The sequence below is a fragment of the Acinonyx jubatus genome, chromosome B3 (genome assembly GCF_027475565.1).
Source record: "Acinonyx jubatus isolate Ajub_Pintada_27869175 chromosome B3, VMU_Ajub_asm_v1.0, whole genome shotgun sequence".
In the NCBI taxonomy this organism is placed as follows: domain Eukaryota; kingdom Metazoa; phylum Chordata; class Mammalia; order Carnivora; family Felidae; genus Acinonyx; species Acinonyx jubatus.
The window spans coordinates 96,046,537-96,065,000 of NC_069386.1; the positions used below are offsets into that span (position 1 = coordinate 96,046,537).

At 33.5% G+C, this 18,464-nt stretch overlaps 1 protein-coding gene across 2 annotated transcripts in view; it reads right to left on the minus strand.

The window, feature by feature from the left end:
- SOS2 (SOS Ras/Rho guanine nucleotide exchange factor 2) overlaps window positions 1–18,464 on the minus strand; it is an 88,562-nt gene that overhangs the window by 47,660 nt on the left and 22,438 nt on the right. For both annotated transcript variants that reach the window (XM_027065675.2, XM_027065674.2), the window contains exons 2-7: window positions 17,705–17,830; window positions 14,874–15,005; window positions 13,815–13,979; window positions 10,099–10,302; window positions 6,548–6,691; window positions 3,537–3,647 (exon numbers count right to left, since the gene is read on the minus strand). In XM_027065675.2, coding sequence (XP_026921476.1) covers window positions 3,537–3,647; window positions 6,548–6,691; window positions 10,099–10,302; window positions 13,815–13,979; window positions 14,874–15,005; window positions 17,705–17,830 — 882 coding nt within the window. The remainder of the gene's footprint in view (window positions 1–3,536; window positions 3,648–6,547; window positions 6,692–10,098; window positions 10,303–13,814; window positions 13,980–14,873; window positions 15,006–17,704; window positions 17,831–18,464) is intronic.

Consider the following 18,464-nt stretch of genomic DNA (forward strand, 5'->3'; position numbering starts at 1 on the left):
AAGTCAGATGCTTAACCGAAAGAGCCACCAAGGTGCCCCTTAACACAAAAAACTTTTAAAGATATAAGATAACAGACTTAACCAAAACAATAATGGAAATCATGTTCTATATGGAAAGAGAAGCGCTATAAAATCAAGGGTTTTTTCCTCCTTTAAGTTATTAGATATATACATTTCTTCATCTCTTACACAGCCAAAATAACTTTCACAATAGTCCTATACAACTTTTTTTCAAAAGTTTTGGCTTTCCCATACCCTAAAAGATTTTTGAAAGCTATGTATCCTCTTGCACATTTTTGTATCATCATTTGAAATATTTTAAGTGATTACAAAGGATGTATTTTTTGGAATAAATGTGATTTAAATATGTTTCACCAAACAATGATTAAATAAACTTCAAATTTAGCTTATTTTATGAAAACATCTCTCATATAACAACATTGACAAAGCCGATCTTCATTGTCAAAATAAACAGCTAGATCAGACAATGTCTTCAAAAAGTCTTGGCTGCATTCTTAAGTTCAAATACAGGTTAATGTCACAGTCTGAAGTACAGAAACCATCTGAAAGAATCTATAACTGCTTCTAACATAGTGTATCCAGGTATGAGAACATCACAAGCCTTCCCTCTCCATTATTTCAATGTCCAATGAAAGATGAGGTACTCTTCGGGGTGCCTGGGTGGCTCAGTCGGTTAAGTGTCCAACATTGGCTCAGGTCATGCTCTCGCAGTTTGTGAGTTCGAGCCCTGTGTTGGGATCTGCTGACAGCTCAGACTCTGGAGTGTGTTTCAAATTCTGTGTCTCCCTCTCTCTCTGCTCCTCTCCCTGCTCATGCTCTGTCTCTCTCTCTCTCAAAAATAAATAAACATTAAAAACTTTTAAAAAAAAGATGAGGTACTTTTCTTTTAGGAAGTTAATATTCACCCTTGTAACAAACATCTTACTTCTTAATCCTCGGATAGTTAGATACGACAAGACAGAGATATGACATGACATTTTAGCTACTGAGAATTTTTAACACAATTAAACCCACCTCCTGCTATTTGAAACCCTTTTGCTTTGCACTCAATGAATTCTCCTTCAAAAGCAAAAGTTTTGTGTTCTCCCTGGCTGGGACCCTTCAGGTTTTTATACTTTGGATCAATGCATAATGGGAAATTAAATATTGCTGGCAAGGGTAATGTGTAAGGAAAGTTGGAAGAGAAAATGCAAAAACACAAACAAGGTAGCAGGTAGGCTAGAAACTGATTCCCTGAAAGCTGTCTGTGCCCTTATATCACCTGAAAAATCTTAGTGAATAGCTAGGGTTAGGTAAATCCCAGTTTTGAAAACTAATCGTCCACAGAATAAATGATTTTTTAAAATTTAGAAGGGATTTAAAAGTCACTCATATTGATTTTAAATGTCATTAAGGTTGACTTAAACTAGTATTTCTCCTCATTAGATAAATATAGAAAACAGCAATAAAGGAGGAAAAAATCTCATATGATGCTTTTGAAAGTATCCTCATAGGCAAGGGGTGCCTGGGTGGTTCAGTTGGTTAAGTGTCCGACTCTTGACTTTGGCTCAAGTCATGATCTCACGGTTCGTGAGATCGAGCTCCATCTAGGGCTCTGTGCTGAAAGCGTGGAGCCTGCTTGGGATTCTCTCTTTTTCTGCTCCTTCCCTACTCACTCTCTCGAAAAATAAAAATAAACTTTACAAAAAAAAAAAAGTGAAAATATCCTCATAGACAAACACTGCCATAATTCTCATAAATTGTTCACTGAAGTTAAATTACAATTTGTTCAATGGACTTGTTAACATAAGATGCACAGTCAACTTACTTTCCTAAAGATTAATTTCTTTCACCATTCAATTAATGAAAGTGATGTCAATCACTCGATATATTTTCATATATTTTATATATAATGCTTTAACTGGAACCAAGATGAAACTTAAAATTAAGTCTACAAAGATCATCTATATTGTTAATTAGCACTGAAATGGCTACTAAAGCATATTCTCAAGTGCTAATGCAATGTATATTTATAGTGTAAGAACCATAAATCACACAAGCAAATGTCTGACTATTTAACATGTGCCAAATGTGCTTAGTGTATTCCCATTTGGTTTTTACAGTTTAAAACCATAAGAGATATACATTATGATCATTTCACAAATGAGCAAACAAAGTCTCAGAGATTAAGTGACTTGCTCAAGATAACACAATTACTGACTGGCCCAAAGCCAGAAGTTCTAACTCCAGAGCTCATGTTCTTAAAGTGTGCTATACATCTTCTAAACAAGTTTTTTTGTTTTCTGTTTTTCTTAACGAAGCATTACCTTCTTCACTTTACACTGAATGAGTCTTTTTAAAGTTAATACAGTACAAGTGAGTTTGGCCTGAAAAGGGTTTAATCTAAGTCTTTGAATTTCATTTCATATCTGCAGCAATAGCTTAAATAACTGGGTCCTAAACATTCAAATCGCACAGTAAGAACTCCTAATAAAATAGGAATGAAACGAGAAATGCAAAGATCTTACAGGCAGACTGTCCCATTTACATAATGTTTACTTTATGGCTTATATGAATATAGAATATTTAGCCTAAGAAAACTATTCCTTCATTGAAGTAAATTTTGAGAATTAGGTGTCATTTTTATTCCAAGTTGACAAATTACTCAGTGTAGAGTAGAAGTAGGAGACAATAAAGGGAATTCACACTGATGAAGGCAGAGGGATGGTAAGTTCAGTTTTGAACATATTATATTTGAATTGCTTGTGAGACATCCAAGTGAATTAGCTCAAAGGGCAGCTGGTTATATGAAAGTGTACAGTCGCACGCACACACACACACTGCTCCAAAGAGAGCAGTTTGAAAATACAGATAGGAAGTCATTAGCATATAGGCAACAGCTGAAGCAAAATGTACAGATAAACTTACCCAAGGAAAGCACAGAGGGGCAGAAAAGCAGAGGCTGATAACAGAAATTGGAAAACATCTACAATTAAGGAGACTAAGAAGAAATCAACGAAGTAAGATAAAAATGAGGACAAAGTATCGAGGGAGCCAAAAGGACAAGGAGGGGACTAACAAATACTACAGGCATAAATATGAAATAAAAATATCCACCGGACTTGGATATTGTATGGATATTACATGAGGATATTCTCCACTCTTTATGATTTCTGTTCTAGGGAATTCTCTACTCTTTATGATTTCTTATTCCTGTGGGGAGTAAGATCCTGAAATAGCTCTGCATATTAATCTCTATATCCCAGACCTAGAATGTGCCATATTCTTGTAGCAATCAGAATGTATAATAATATTCTAGAAAAGATTTCTACATTAAGGACAGACTGAAAGAACTCAAGACAAAAATAGAAGACAATCTAAAATAAGCTAACAGTGAACATATTTTGAAGTACTTGCAAATTATTTCCTTATGTGCTTTATGAAAAGATTCTAGAACTACAAATATTTGAAGGATAAGATGGTGAAATATTTCTTTAGTTGCTTCATAAAAAAAATAACATTCAATTTAAGTTTACCTGAAAGTATAGAGCCACTGCAGGTCTGGCCATCAACTTACTGAAATGTTCATTAAATTTTGGAGACAGAATATCCTGTGATAATGTTTCATAAGGATCAAATGCTTGTTCCTGTTTTGTTTAAAAAGGAGAATGTGTTAGGTTTAAAAGAACATCTTTTCTACTAATACGGCACAGATTACTTAATGGCAAATTTTTATCAAGTCTTCAACTAAGTTTCAGAACTTTTTGCTTTCTACTTTTAAGGGGCAAACAATAACCAGGAAATTTTTTTAAATGTAAGTAATGATCTTGAATGATAGATGCTGAGGTCTTAAAATAGGTGACTGAATCTGTGGTCAGAAGTTATCAAACTTAGTGCTTATGCACATTTATCCCCAGTAAATAGAGAGGATTTATTAGTAAAAAGAAGGTTGGGATTTGAAATTTCAGTTAGGCTTACCTAGATTGAAATGAATTTATACTTAGGATACTTCCAAGGAAGCAAAATGTACCACTGTTTTATCCACTCCACACTTTTCAAAATTAGAAAAAGAAAGCAAAGACTAATATACAGTAAAATAACACAGCAGAAACTCCCCATATGTTGTACAATGTTTATATTTAAATACATTCCTATTATTTGATAATAATCAGTATCCTCAAAGTATAGAACTCAGAGATGTTTCATTTTTGTATTTTAAAAATATAGTATGTTTTTCAGAAAATAACAAATATTGGCGAGGATGCATAGAAACTGAAATCTGCATCCACTACCAGTGGGAATATAAAATGGTGTAGCCCCTGTGGAAAACAGCAAGTTCCTCAAAAAGCTAAACAAAAATTACCCTATGACCCAGCAATTCTACTACTGGATATGTACCCAAAAGAACTGAAAAAAGACTCAAACAGATACTTGTATGCCAATGTTCACTGCAGCAATATCCACTATAATCAAAAGATGGAAACACCAAAAGTGTCCATCATCAAATAAATGGATAAACAATACATGATATATACATACAATGGAATATTATTTAGTCATAGAAAGGGATGAGTTCTGATACATGTCATGATATGGTTGAACCCTGAAAACATGTTAAGTGAAATGAGCAGACACAAAAGAACAAATATTGTTATGATTCAGTATCTAGAATCAGCAAATTCACACAGACACAAAGTAGATTAGAGGTTACCAGGGCTCAGGAGGGAGGGAAGATATAGGGAACTACTGCTTAATGAGTTCAGAGTTTCAGTCTGGGCTAATAAAAAAGTTTCGGAAAAAGATAGTGGTAATGGTTGTATAATATTGTGAATTTGATTAATGCCACTGAATTGTACACTTAAAAACGGTTAAAATGGCAAATTTTATGTTATATATATATTTTTTACTACAATAAAAAACAAAATAAAAATTAGAAAATACATGTTTTTGAATCATGATATCTTTAAGAGAACAGCAAGCAACCAGACTACAGATTAATATGCTAAGATATTATAATATAAAAACTTTCTAATAAGAACCAAGACTGAATGTTTGGGTTAGGTATTAGTAACTGAATCTTTCTATACTATCAGTTTCATTATCTACAAAATGTATATAATAAAAGTAACGTATATTTTCAAAAATAGAGGCAGAGATTATAAAGTAAGAAAATCTTTTTACATGAAAACTAAAGAAAGCGCTTTTAAAACCCTATTTTCCAAAAGCAATAAAAATGACCAATGAGTATACAAAGATGTTCAACATGATTAGTTTAAAAATTAAAACAAATTGAAGAATGAGGCTCTTTTTTTTTTTCTCATTAGACTGACCAAAATGAATGGAATAACACCTGGACTTAGTGAAGGTGTGGGGAAAAAAGAGCCACATATACTAGAACTTACCTGTAAGTAAATTTGGCAAAATGTTTCCAAGTTCTAAAAATTTCCTAATCTTTAGTACTACAATTTCATTTCTAGGAATACATCCTAAAATAATTATTAGACTATGAAGACAATGTAGATACGTTTGTTACAGTACTGTTCACAATAACAAAAAATGGAAACAACTTACATGCTTATTAATAGTAAGGAATTAAAATATGTTATTGTGTCTCCATATAACATGTTACTAATTCAGACTTCAAAAACATTATTGAAGGAAGGGTAGTGGGACTGGAGAAACAGGTGAAGGGGATGTGAGGCACAAACATCCAGTTATAATGGGAGCAAATCACAGAGATGAAAAGTATAGCATAGGGAATATAGTCAATAATATTACAATAATGTTGTATGGTGACAGATGGTTAACTACACATATAGCAGTGAACACTGTGTAATGTATAGAATTGTTGAGTTTACACATAATCTAATGTAACACGTCAACTAATCTTCAACTAATATATAAAAAAATTATGTGTAAGTCTATTAACATGGAAAATGTTCATGATGTATTGAGAACAGCAGATTTTATAATAGTAACAGCCTAGTTTTGTAAATAAATGAGTTTGTATGTACATATAGAAAAACATTTTTAAGGATTAAGTAATGTATGTTGTAAGGATAAGTTATCTCTGGGTGTTACAAAATGGAGTGATTTTCATTTTATTTGCCTTTATTTTCCTGAATATTTTTACAATGAACTACATTACTTTTATAATCATTTAAAAGACAAAATGATTTTCACTTTGGGGAAAAAAATTGAAACATAAACTTCCTTTTCAATTTTTGGAAATTAAGACCAAGATCTACAAAAGCTAAATAGCTATGGTCAATAAAATTTATTTTCTTTCACCTTTAATGCACGTGCCATTAAAAAAAATCCTAAATGCTACTACTCAACCAACTTTCACTATAAATAGCATCATAAATACACTATAAAAAGTGTCACTAAAAATATAGACAATTTAGTTTGCTACTGGCTAAACCTTAAGTATTGTTTTACAGTAGTCAGCAATATCCTCTAATTTTCACAAAGAATATCTTACTAAATTTCTTAATACACCATTTAGGACTTTAATGAGAATTATCAAGTAGTTTTGTAAACTTACTTCTGCCAAATCTTCAAAACAGCTGCCAGCTAATGGATGAGGGCTGCTTTCATCAGTCATTTCAACTGTGTCTTCAATAAGACCTAGAAGTTTCACGGTCAATTCATGTATATCTGAAATGTTACTGAAAATCCTTTCAATATCCTGAAAAAAAGAAAAAGGTTAAGATATATGAGGTTGAAATTCTGTTTAAAAATTATAAAATATAAGTACTATAAGTGTTAAGGGTGTATTTTCACTCAATGCATACTTATATATTACAAGACGTGATATATTCTATAACAAAGCAAAAGTTAATCATGAACACAGAAGTGAAATAAAAAACTTCTTGGATTACACATAGTAAATTCACTGTAAAATACAGACTGTAGATAGTTTTGTTTAATAATTCTAAAACTCATACTGTGGATGAATCTATGCATTCATAAAGAATCCTGGCATTTGATGGGGCGCCTGGGTGGTGCAGTCGGTTAAGCGTCCGACTTCAGCCAGGTCATGATCTCGCGGTCTGGGAGTTCGAGCCCCGCGTCAGGCTCTGGGCTGATGGCTCAGAGCCTGGAGCCTGTTTCCGATTCTGTGTCTCCCTCTCTCTCTGCCCCTCCCCTCGTTCATGCTCTGTCTCTCTCTGTCCCAAAAAAATAAATAAACGTTGGAAAAAAAAAAATTAAAAAAAAAAAAAGAATCCTGGCATTTCAGTATTTTAAAATTAGTTAAGAGGCTAAAAATCTTGATTAAAGTCTTATAGAGCTGGTTAATGACAAAAGCTGGGATCAAAATGAAGGTCTGATTCCTAACCCAGATACAACCCAGTTTCACAATTTGCGATCAGCCTATCTCCTGAATTTGAGGAGGAATTAGACTTCATTCAAGCTTTCATATGTGAATTACATCAGGATTAAGAAATGTTAAGTCCTTTGGACACAGACCCTATACTGACTGTGCAGGTTATGGCCAACTATCATTCACTCTTCCATCTTTTTTTTTTTTAAGATTTTATTTTTAAGTAATCTCCACATCCAACGTGGGGTTCGAACTTAAAACGCCAAGATCAAGAAAGAGTCTCATGCTCCACTAACTAAGCCAGCCAAGTACCCCCCGCTCTTCCATCTCGTAATGGAAACATCACAGGCTATAGAACCTGACAGTCCTCAGCATGGATCTTAGCCCCGCACTTGCTAGATAAATGACTCTGGATTAGGTCACTGAGTATGTTTCAGGCACTATTATAAGTACTTGACATGTAATCTCACAACAGCCTTATTAGATAGGTACTATCATTATTCTCATTTTTACAAATGAGGAAACCAGCTCAGAGCAGGTAAGTAATTTGCTCAGGATCACACAGCTGGTATACTACCATCTACCCTCATAAGGTTCTTAATAAGGTTCTTAGTAGGATTAAATAGATGATTTCTACAAACTGCTCCTGGCATATATTAGGTCCTCCACAAACTTGAGCTTTTTGAAGACACAGGGGTAGAGCCCAAAGGAGTAAATTAAGATTAGTTTTAAGTCATTCATTCTTTTAATATTAATCCTCCTCAAATATTTGCTGAGTACTGTGCTCTGATCTCAGGTGGTCTTTATCTCAAAAGTTTAGTCTTCTGAGATTAAAAAAAATACGGTGGAAAAAATACAGTAAGTATAGATAATTTATATCTAAATGCTAAAAAAGGTACAGTAGATCTAGAAAAAGAGAAAAAGGGACTGTCTCTTTCTCTTGAGCTTTCAGTATAATAGAAATTTTCTATCAAATCAGCACTAACTCAATAAAAAGAGATCCCATAAAAATTAATTCCTGAGGAATGAAAACTAATGGGACACAGAAAAGGCAAAGAAAATAATATTAGCTATCAGCATCTGTTAGGTTTTTATTCTTAAGTAGAACTCAATGACACTGTGGTATAAAAGAACTCAAATTCAAGTTCAGCCTCTGTAACTAACTTACCAAGTCATAACCATCCTGTGTCAATTTCTTTACCAGTAAGTTAGGGATGATAATACTCAGAGGAGTATTATAAGGGCACATAAAATAGGACAGTATTTTGAAAATTACAAAATGCTGATTACTTAAGTCCAGTGGGAGGTATCATATTATCAAACATTAAACTAAACATACATACAAAAAAAAAAAAGGACAGATGTCAACTAAAAAACCTTAAATTATCACTGAAACTCATGATTTTGGAAAATAATCAAAGAGGCAAAATCACATCTTAGTCTTAAACACTAAGTCACTGCACATTCGTTCACATAATAGTCATTTGGGGGAGGAAATCAGGAGGTAGAAAAAAGGCTGAGTATTTAAAGTGAAGGGCAGACACACAGACATCTAAGGAAAAATGAATCATGGGATAAAGGAAGGAAAGAAAAAAAAAATCTTTAAAAAGACAGGATTTTAAGAGTCTCTTATGGTTTGGCTCCCACCCTCTCTAATTTTTTTTTCCTCCTTCCCCTCCCCCATGGTCTTCTGTTAAGTTTCTCAGGATCCACATAAGAGTGAAAACATATGGCATGTCTTTCTCTGTGTGACTTATTTCACTTAGCATAACACTCTCCAGTTCCATCTATGTTGCTACAAAAGGCCAGATTTCATTCTTTCTCATTGCCAAGTTGTAAAACTGAGAATTAACTGCGGGTTGATGGGGAGTGGGAGGGAGGGGAAAGTGGGTGACGGGTATTGAGGAGGGCACCTGTTGGGATGAGCACTGGGTGTTGTATGGAAACCAGTTTGACAATAAATTTCATATTTAAAAAAAAGAGAGACAGGATTTGTCTAGCTGGATTCCTTAAGTTGACTTTAGAAGCTACGTAAGTAAGAAAAAGATGACAAGGTTCCCATCCTATTCACACCACTCCTACCCCGTTTTCCAACAGCAGCTCTACCTGTGTTTATGTGGCATTCTGCATAAACTTTTTTCTTAAAAAGTTCCACTGTTGGGGCGCCTGGGGGGGCTCAGTCAGTTGGGTGTCCGACTTCAGCTCAGGTCATGATTTCGTGGTTCACGGGTTCGAGTGCCACGTCAGGCTCTGTGCTGACAGCTCAGAGCCTGGAGTCTGCTTTGTGGATTCTGTCTCCCTCTCTCTCTGCCCCTGCCCAGCTCATACTCTGTCTCTCTCTCTCTCAAAAATAAATAAAACATTAAAATAATAATAATAAAAAAAGTTCCACTGTTGAAACTTTAAGCCTCTGCCTTAAAGTATTTACCAAAAGATATGAAAAAGTATTAAGTCTATCTTTTGTAGACCATACATCTTTTTCACTATCTTCAAATGAAGGACTATAAACCTCAAATAGCTCATAGCAGAAAAAGATTTCATTCCAGTGTAGTCTCCCTTTCTAATAAGGGTAGCTGTATGCACTTGTGTCTAACTATCATTGTCACTGGCCTTAACGTAGTATAACAATTCACATATTTTAAAAACTATAAATACCACATAAAAGAATACTGGTTTACATACTCATAAAGTATAAAAAGTTACTATTTATGATTTTAAGCTGCTATTTAACTTTTGGGGTACATAGTATTTCAAACAAAAAAGGTACTTACAGAAGGTTTAAATAGCTTCCTGTCAGAAAGGAAAGCTTCTCGAAACACTTTTATAATCATATTTAATTCCCGTAGATACTGCCTTTCTTCTGCAATTTCAGTTCTGACAAGGTCATAGTAGTTTAATTCACCTGAAGAACTCGGTTCATCTTCACAGAGAGAAACCAAACCTATGTCATCCTGATCAAACATGTCCATCAAAACCTGAGAAATATAAATCAATAACGTATAAACTTGTTTTTCTCACTTTTATAAAATGGTCTCAAGGTACTTGGAATTAAAACATTATTAAACAATGAGTTTTGTGTTTTACAGGCTAATTTATATAAGAAAATTCAAATAAGAGAAATATGAAAAGTTGAAGGGAAAAAATGTTCAAATAAAACTGGATATGCAAAAGTAAATAAACATTTATGGAAAAAAAGATAAACCTAGTAGTGAAATATATGTGTGTGTGTATACATATATATGTGTGTATATACATACATACACACACATAAACACACATATATAAAAGCCAAAAAGAGCATACCTTTGAAGAACAACAATCTGAGCCAAAATCCCGGTTCAACCACTTACTCACCTGTGATTACAGACAAGTTATTTATTCTTTTGAAAGCAGATTCCTTACATGTAAAATGTAACTGATGAAAAAATTCAATGAGGTAATGTACATAAAATGCATACTATTATGTCTGGCAAATAGGTGTTCAAAATGGTAGTAGTTCCTTGTCTTATTGTAAGGAAAGCTGTATGCACTTGGAGAAAAATGAAAGGACACTATTGTAGAAGCACATGATAGAGCATAGTATGATGCTTTTCTAATGCATATTTACTATACCAGTAACTGGTACTAAGGAGTTAAGAAAGGTGCCTACACCAGTGCTATTAGATAGGACTGTCAGATTGGTTATGTACAGGAGAAGTGATCAAATAAAATATATTAAAAAAATGGGAGCCAGATTTCTCAGTGTCAGAGAAGGCAGTTACAAACATGAAAAAGGGGAGGCTGAAATGAACCCTGTGGTAGTAGTTTTGGATTGGAGAGATCTGTGAATTCATATAAAGACAGATAATGCTTTTTCGGTAGACACAAGGTAGTCCTTGAGTTACAAGCATAAGCCCAAGAGAGGGGCACCTTGGTGGCTTAGTTGGTTAAGTGTCTAACTCTTGATTTCGGCTCAGGTCATGATCTCATGGTTCGTGGGTTCAAGACCTGCATCGGGTTCTGTGCTGACAGTATGGAACCTACTTGGTATGCTCCCTCCCTTTCTCTCTGCCCCTACCTGGCTCCGGCTCTCTCTCTCAAAACAAATAAGTAAACTTTAAAAAAAAAAAAAAAAAAAAAAAGAAGCCTAAGCCTAAGAGAAGGGTAAAGCAGATTTCCAAAAATGTTCTACCTCAAAACTGTTCTACCACTCAAAAATAGGTAAATAAAATACTATCTTTTAAGCAGAGCTAAATTACCACTTTATAGGTCCACCTCCACCTAAATGTAGATTAGTGCTAATGTATCACTTATGTCGGAAAATAAACAACTTGTATTAGTTTTCTTGGGCTACCATAATAACAAAAAGATGGAGAAGAAATAAATACATATGCGTATGCATGTATATAATGTATACACACACACACACACACACACGCCCCAACTCTGGCCTCTAAGAGACCAGAGCATTTACATTCTAACAGCTTATGTAGCACCCAGATTTTGGTTTCCAAGTACCATTCTCCACTAAAAGGAACCAGGAGTTTTTAGAAAATGCCTAATTCCAGGTTTGAGCAGCATATAAAGAAAAGTTGAACCTGGAATATCTGTCAAAACAAAGTATTCAAAGAGGGATACAGACAGAGAAACCAACTTGAAGGAATTCCCACTGGCCAGATCTGGGACAATTTGAATATCAAAACAAGTAATGAAATAACAGATGACAGCACATTAAGTAAGAATACATGGGTCTATATTAAAATAAATGAATACATTTCAAGTACAATGAGGAATAATATATTCACAATCTCAAAATATTCCACAAAATATTTATTAATTACAAAAGGGAAAATAGTACTTCAAGATAGAGAAGCCTGGAAGACAACCCCTTAATTAAGTGATCAAAATGAACAACATCAGTAATTGGACACATCAAAATTGTGTGGCATGTGAATAATGTAATGAAAAGAGTACAGCATTACTTCTATGATATTCCTGCCAAAGATCTATAACCCAAATCTAATAAAGAGAAAATTTCAGAAAAAAACTAAAGTAAGGGACATTTTAAACAATAACTAGAGTAATCCTCAAAAGTACCAAGGTCACAAAAGTTAAAGAAGAATGAGGAATTATTCCAGACTGAAGGATACATGACTGATTCTGGACTGGATCATTTTGTTATAAAGGACACCAATGGGACAACTGGCAAAACCTAAATGGGGTCTGAAAATTAGATAGTATAACGTATCAAAATTAATTTCCTGGATTTTGATTGCCAGACTGTGGTTATGCAGAAGAATGTTTTCATTTATAGGACACACTAAACTACGCTGGCAACTTACTCTCAAGTGGTTCAGGGCACAAGGAAGTACTTGTAACTTATCTAAAAGTCTGAGATACAAAAGTAAAAAACAGGCTGCAATCATAATTTTAGAAGCCAAAATAGAAATATCAAGGAATTTCTACTATTAAATTCAAGTGAAAAATCATTTTTGAGACTATTTCAGAGTACAGTAGATCTCAACCATAACTGTAAATCAGAATCACCTGGGATGCTTTCAAGCTATTTCCAGGCTTAGAGTACTAACCCAGGCCAAGAAAATCAGAACCTCTTGGGAGTAAGATACAGTCATCAGAATCTTTAAAAGCTTTCTTGTAATTCTGATGTACAAAGGAGAGAAACACAGGCATGTGCCAAGTCGTAGGGGTCATTAACCCTTAATGGTCTAATTTAGGCATCTTCTCAATGAAGTGTTCCTGGTCTACCCCATGCCAGAGTTCAACACTTTCTATACTGCACCTTTGACTTCTAATAGTTTTAATCACACTGTGCTGCAATTTTTTTTATATTTTTATTTCCCACTAAAATAAACTCCTTCTAACACAAGGGACTGCTGTCTTATTCAGTATTTTATCATCACTTGGGACAGTGACTGGCATATAACAAATACTCAAAAATTTTCATTTAAAATGTAAAAAAAGAAAAAGTAAAAAGGAGGAGAGAGGAAAATAAATAAGAGACTCAATTTCTTCCCCCAGTAGCTTACAGCCAGGAAGGAAAAAGGTAACTAACAAAAAAATTTATCACAGGGAAGAAACATTAGTACTGAAGTCTTTTGCTCTCTACTTGTGCCCCAAAGTATGTTTTTCAAAATTACTTCTGTTTAAAAGTACCTGAATGCTCTGTGTAGATTCTCTTTATATTCTCTTTCTAAAAAGATAAAATTCAAACTATTTTTCCTAAACTGGTTTGAGGCTTTGGATGTTTTTTTCCTGTAGGTAAAAGACTCTTGCCGGGGGAAAAAAAAAGGGGGGGATTCCCATCCTGTCATATGCTGAAAACCTGGAAATATCATGTTTTATCTAAAAAGCTAGCATTTTTATGTATTCTAATACAAGGAATTATAAAAATTACTAATGTATAAAAAAGAGATAGAAGTGACATATAGTCACTATTATTCAAGTTAAGTTAAAAATACAAGTGTTAAAAATACCTTTTAACACTTACCTTATCTGCACACATTGACACTTTAATGTCCTGCTGAGATATTTCATAATGTCGGATATTAAAAACATAATTACCAGCCAACTTCAAAATATCAGCTGAGATATACTCTAGTACAGCCACAATATACAGGGATACATGATAGTCCACTTTGTACCCTAAAACCTCCTGTGGAAAAAATAAACAATTTAATTCCAAAAAATGGGACTGCCAAGTATCAGTTAAACACTTAAAAAATTATCCAATATTCTTGCTTATAAAGAACTTTCTATAGACCAAATGTCTAAACTTACAGATATCAAAGGACACAGAATGAGCCATAGGTCCCAGTGTCAGAAGTTTTTTTTTTAAAGAGACATCTAATCTAACAAATCTGCCTTTAGTATCAAGTAAGAAGAGATTATTGATTCCAATATAGAAATCTTGGTCAGGACTTCATGGAAAACCTCTTAAATTAATACATTACCCAAACCCATTGGACAAGTATCTACTATTTTCAAGGACCTGTAAACAATATTTCCAAATGCCAGTGGTTTTCATTCAGGGGAAGATGTGTGCATGTGAGGGGGGTAGTTAGGGGCTCTCAAAATTGCTACCCAGGGGCATTCAAATCCATATACACCAAGTATTTTCTATTGACTAAATAATATTCCCTAGTCTACTTTTTCCAATATCTGTATTGATACAAAAATGTATCTGTGATATATTTGAAAACAGTTCTGAACTCACCATAGCTTTTGACAATATATATTTTCTTAATCAACAAAAGGTTGAGAGTCAGTCAGGGGTAGTACTCATCAGAAGATGACACAAAGATGCATTACTGCTTATCATTAACTTTTAATATTATTTGAAAGGCAATATGATTTTATTAGAGTGTGTTTATTTTTATTTGTACACACATTAAGAAATATATATATACATACGTATACGTACAAGTATACACACATACACATGCACAGACTAATATAGGCTGTGCTATATACATACTAAATAAATACACCAATACTTTAAAAAGTGTTATTTGTTATAAAGAACTCCCCCAATGTTTGTTTTTACTACCTTCAATGAAGGATGGATTTTGTCCACAGGCAGTAAGAGAGGATTTCTTCGTTTTCGTTTTTCTATGGCAGATTGTGCATCAGCAATAGCCCACTTGTCAATTGGATGAGGAAAGGTCTTCTGAACACGTTCCTGTTAATATCATAGCAGTACTATTGTTAATTGAAGTGTTCATAACTAGAAAATTCATGCAAAACTAAATTTTATTATCATCTTTAATGCTAGCAGATAACAGTGCCACAACATGTTTTGATTCCTGTAAGAACTACTTTTTTAAAAGGATCAACAAGACTTTCAAAATTTTTTCCTACATAATTCCCATGAATAAAGATAAAGTGAATTTTAAACAGAAAGCTTTAAGCATAAGCATAATTAAAATGGAACTGGAACTAGAAAAAAGCAGTAACATTAGGAGAGATTAAAGCCCCCATGAAATACTCATCAGTGATTTTACAATAAGGGTCCTAGGATTAAAACTATTTACCTGGCAGAAGTTGTTAACTCATTATTAATAATTATTATGCAGTCACTTTCCCTTTGCTAACCTTAGAGCTTTAATACAAAGAATTTTAAAAATAAGAGATGTCATGTACCTGTTAAAGGATCAAGTAGGTGACAAAGCTCAGAATGTCTTAAGGAAATACACCTCTTGGCAAAAATAATCTAAGTCTTATAGGCTACTATTATGGCTTATCTAATCAAAATTTAATCCGTGGTTGGCATGAATAATGAGAACTAATGATAACTGAATCAAACTCCAATTTTTAGGACTTCCTATTTTAAAAATTATACTCTCATCTTTTAGCATATTTAGCTATTGAGAAGTTTGCTTTTTTTTATACTTAATGTCTAATTCTTAGAGCTGAGACTAGGGAAGAAATACTCTAATTCCAAGAGTCCCTGAAAATATTAATAGCTCAATTACTCCAAATTAAGATTTTCCTTCATACTGGAAGTTGTTGCCTTATCACAGAAACAATATTCAAAAGAAAGGATGTAAACAGTATAGTAAAAAAGTTAATTTTTGAAAGCTGTGCTGATAGGTATTTCTAAAAATCTAAAAATACTCCCATGTAACTGAGCCAATACAAATATTTTAGCACTAATTTACACATCTTTTAGAAGTGTGTCTGTGTATTAATCAAACAGTAAATATCCAAAAGATTTTTATTAGTCCTTTATTGAAGCAGTATTTATATGCAGTAAAATGCACAGATCTTAAGTGTGCAATTCAACGAATTTTGAAAAATGGTTACACCTGTGTAACCATCACCCTAATAAAGATTCTAACATCTCACTCCCCACCCCTCATAGGCACATCCTGACTTCTATCACCATTAATTTTAGCATTTCTGAACTTCACAGAAACGTATCCTACTATATGTACTCTCTGAGGCCTGGCTTTTTTTGTTGTATATAATATCTTTGAATTATAGCTATGTTATTGTACATTATCAATAGCCCATTCTTTCATTTTATTACTGAGTAGTATTCCATCTTATAAATCAACCACAATCTGTTTATTCATCTTCTTGTGATGGAAATTTGAGTTGTTTCCAATTTTTGGCTATTATGAATAAAACTACTTGAATATTCATGTATAAGTCTCTTTGTGAACATGTATTTTCATTTCTCTAGATTCAACACTCAGGAGTAAAACTGTTGGGGCACAGGCTAGATATACTGTATATTTAACTTTATAAGAAACTTTGTAAGAAAAAATAAACATTAAACTTTATAAGAAACTTTTCTAAGTGGTTATACTGTTTTATATTCCTATAGCAATGTGCTGAGAATTCCAGTTAGGCTACATCTCATTTGGTGTTATTAGTCTTTAATTTTATCCCTTGAAAGGGGTGTGAAATGGTATCTCATTGTGGTTTTAATTTCTATTTCCCTGTGATTTAAGAGCCTGAGCACCTTTTTCATGTGCTTATTGGCCATTAGCACATCTTCTTTTTATGAAGTGTCTGTTCAAGACTTTTACCCATCTGGGGAAGGAGGGGATCTTTTTATTATTGATTTGTAGGAATAAACATCTTCTAGATACAAGTCATTTGTAAGGAATATATATCGCAAACATTTTCTCCTGGTTGTGACTCACACCTTTTTCATTTTCTCGATAATTTTATTCTTTAATACTTAACTGTGTTTTGAGTCCTCTGTAAAAAAAAAAAAAATTGCTTAACGCCAGGTTAAACAAATATTCTCCTGCATTCTCTTCTAAAACTTTATAGTTTCAGCTTTATGTTCAACACTCTGATCTGTTGTGGGGTGCCTGGGTGGCTCAGTCGGTTAAGTGTCTGACTTCAGCTCACAATTCATGGGTTCGAGCCCCGCCACAGACTCTGTGCTGACAGCTCAGGGCCTGGAGCCTGCTTCAGATTCTGTGTCTCCCTCTCTCTCTCTGCCCCTCCCCCACTCATGTTCTGTCTCTGTCTCTCAAAAATAAATAAACATTGAAAAAAATTACAAAAAAAAGACTATGATCTGTCTTGAATTAATTTTTAAGTGAAATAGGTTTCAAGGGTTTTTTCCCCATAAATTTATTCAGTAGTTTTAGCACTCTTTTTTGCTGAAAAACTTTCCTTCCCCACTGATTTGCCTTGATATCTTTGTTGAAAATGAACTTAGCACACACCTATCCCACATGATTTCAATGGTTTTAGTTTCCACAATTCAGAATGATATAGATTTAAAATATAGATATAGATATAGGTATATATCCATATATAGATATAGATACAGATATATATCTAGATATAGATATAGATTTAAAAATTCATTTGTACAATGGTTCAGTGACTTTGAAATATCAAAATAGTTTTTACCTCCACATCTTGAACAGTCCTTGGCTGAGCCATGCATAATTTATTAAGCAGCTGAAAAATCAGCTCTTCAATATAATAGAGAGACTCTTCATTAGCTGAGAGATTGGGATGTACTTGCTCCTGAACCTTTAAAAAAAAAGTTCTTAGTTAAAGTACAGGCCAAATTATTAATGACAAACACCAGAGAATCTTCTTTATAATTAATATTTTACTATACTAATTCAAATACAGACATAAAACACAAAAAGTGGGAAGAAAAACTCACCTCTATTTGTTACTCTCTATAAACTTTTCTGAACGTATAGAGTAGGGTTCCTTAAGCTTTTTTATACTCTATGAAAATCTATTGAAAGCCACTGGCCCCTCTCTACTCCTTACTGCCAAAAAAAGCATATACAGATAAAATATTCTATATAATTTCAGAGGAATAGTAGATACCCATAACCTTAAGGTAACTAATATATCTATTAGAAGTCTTTGAACACTAGGTCATGAATCCCAACAATGGAGATATCTCTGAAAAACCAGACTACTTTACAGAGCTGCTCTGTGAGGTAGGTGCTAGTCAGCTTTCTTCTAGCATGGCACAGACAAACCTCAAAGATATTCTGGTTTCAGTTCCAGACCACTACAATAAAATGAGTATCACAATAAAACAAGGCAAATAAATTTTCTGGTTTCCTAATGCATATGAATGTTATATTTACACTATACTGTAGTCCAGTAAGTGTGTAATAGCACTATGTGTAAGAAACAATAT